This window comes from Taudactylus pleione, unplaced genomic scaffold, assembly GCF_031769625.1.
Source record: "Taudactylus pleione unplaced genomic scaffold, aTauple2 ptg000390l, whole genome shotgun sequence".
Taxonomy (NCBI): Eukaryota; Metazoa; Chordata; class Amphibia; order Anura; family Myobatrachidae; genus Taudactylus; species Taudactylus pleione.
Window position 1 is genome coordinate 1,240,646 of NW_028284791.1, and position 2,342 is coordinate 1,242,987.

General features: G+C 40.9%; 1 protein-coding gene across 1 annotated transcript; it reads right to left on the reverse strand.

Annotated features, from left to right (window-relative positions):
- Nucleotides 1-207: 207 nt before the first annotated feature.
- Nucleotides 208-954, reverse strand: LOC148507622 (paraneoplastic antigen Ma3 homolog). The gene has a single exon (XM_088445799.1). It carries the CDS (start codon nucleotides 952-954, stop codon nucleotides 208-210), a length of 747 nt encoding a protein of 248 aa, XP_088301925.1.
- Between the last annotated feature and the right edge of the window lie 1,388 nt (nucleotides 955-2,342).

Consider the following 2,342-nt stretch of genomic DNA (forward strand, 5'->3'; position numbering starts at 1 on the left):
CTAGTCCGGTTAAAGGCTGTATGGAGAGTTCAGACAAATGTTCACGATACCATGTTTCAAATATTATTGACACCTGCGAGCCACTATCTAATAATACATTACACGGGTTGCCATTCACTTTCGCAGACACAATTGGGGTGGGTCCCAATAATCCTTCTGGTAGAACGCCATTCCACCAAGTGTTCCCCATAGCACATGTACTAATTTCTAGGGGGCCTGTGAGGGGGTCACAGACCTCCCACGTCCGTTTCCCGGCTCCCTAAGATCTCTGCCTTGTTCAGGATTTATAGGATAACGGTCATCATGCACAATATTCTGGGGGCACTCATATGACAAGTGTCCCCGTCTTCCGCATCTGTAGCACCCCCTATTTATAGGCCGGACTCCTCGGCCCATTCCTCTACTTGAAGTGATAGGAGTATTCACCCCTCGTCGTGTTGAATTGGCACTTTGGGAGGCTATGAACCTATTTATTTTTTCGTTCTGCTCTTCCATCATTTTAAGTATTTTTTCCTCAAATGACGTGGGTTCTACGGCAGGTACCACCACTTTTACATTTTTTACGGTGCTTTCCCGCAATTCTATCATAGTTTCCTCCAGCTTGACGTCTTTCATCAATTCAATAAATGTCGGAGGTGGTTTCCGTATTTCCGAACACCTAATTTTTTGGGCTACAGGGTCTGATGTTAAAGCACCCCTCAGTAACTGCCTCATTCTACTCTCATCAATATCTTCTTTATTTATCCCGTCCTTCTCCACTATTTTATATAACAGTTTGTCCAATCTAAATAAGTACGTGCTCAATTTCTCCCTAGGCTCCTGGAAGGTATGATGGAGCCTCGAAATTAGATTGCCCACATCTTCCAGTGTCCCATAAGCATAATCTAATGCTTCGAAATAAATATCTAATGTGGCATCTGGGTTACTCCTCCTAGCAGCCTGGATAACCCCCATGGCAGGTCTCCTCAAGCTTTCCACTACCCTTTGTTTTTTCATGTGATCAGGGCATTTCCACTCTTCGGTCTGCTGTACTGCCGCCTCTTTCCAGGCATCATATTGTTCTTCCCCAGCAGATACTGGTTGTATACCAGAAAAAATTCTTAACCTCCTATAGCTTCCCTCATAATGCCATCTCTCTAATTGAGTGACTACCCGTTCCATAATGTTCTCAAACTGACTCCCACATTTTCCTCACTATTATCGGTGTTTCCTCCACTCTCTCCCTCATTACTTCCTTTAGTAGAGCTGACTTTCTGTGTCGGCATACCGGTATCCTCCGATTCTCCTGTTCTTGGCCATATTATGCTCCATCTCCTCCCTGAATTATAATCTGCGATCATCATTACAGGGATCAGGTTAGGGTCTAACTCCCTTTCATTTTCTATAAGCATTGCACATACCAACCCTAATTCTCCTCTCCATTTATCCACCATCCGAGGTTGTATGATCCCACATAATGTTCTCACTTGTTTAATTACGTGCTCATCTGTAAATTCTGAGAAATTTCCTCCCACTGCCAAGCACCTTTTTGGGTCTACCCCTTTACTCTCGCACCATAGATACAGTTCATCCCCATTAAAACATTCCATTTTCCTTTCTTTTACCGCTTACTAGGTATCCCTCGTATCTCAGCAGTATGCCTCCAAATGTAACCCTATTTTAACTCTGAAAAGGGTAATAGTGCCTCCACCCAAACTATTAAAGGTTATTTGGGAAACCTTGTTAACTGGTAATGCCAATTGGTCAATGTGTAATTTTAGTGTGTGTGCACAGATAAATGAGAGTATATAATACATATGTTTATATATGACAACGCATGTAACTTGGATTTACCACCAGTGTCCTTTCTTCTTTTGCAGGATATCACTTTCCTGGTACTTCCTTAGATGTCTGTAAGTATTACTCAAGAATAAACGTTACCATTTCTATTATTTTATGAGATAAAATGAGGAATGACATACACAAATGTTATACCTTTACAACACAGTATCATATATAAGATACAAAGAAATTACATTTCCATCAAACATCTTTAGAGTCCTTTACCCTTTTCTATCACTGGTTAAGTATTACCTTATGGGTAATGTCTCTTATTAAATGTCCCTTAATAAGTTATAATATTTAATGTGAGACTATAAAGAGTCGCTGATAAGCTCCTGCTGACTGTAAGAAAGTCCCGGTGAAACTAATGTTCCTTTAACTGATGGTAATGAAAGTCTCAGAGAAACTAAAGTTCCTTTCAATATTATTTAACGATGCAAGTTTGGGAGCTTGTAGGAATAGTAATTCATCCTTCCTGCAATAAACAATACTCTCCTGAGGAATTACGGGTAAAGCCAGAG

Coding starts and splice junctions, on each gene's coding strand:
- LOC148507622 (XM_088445799.1), bottom strand. CDS start 954: ATGGGGGTTATCCAGGCTGCTAGGAGGAGTAACCCAGATGCCACATTA.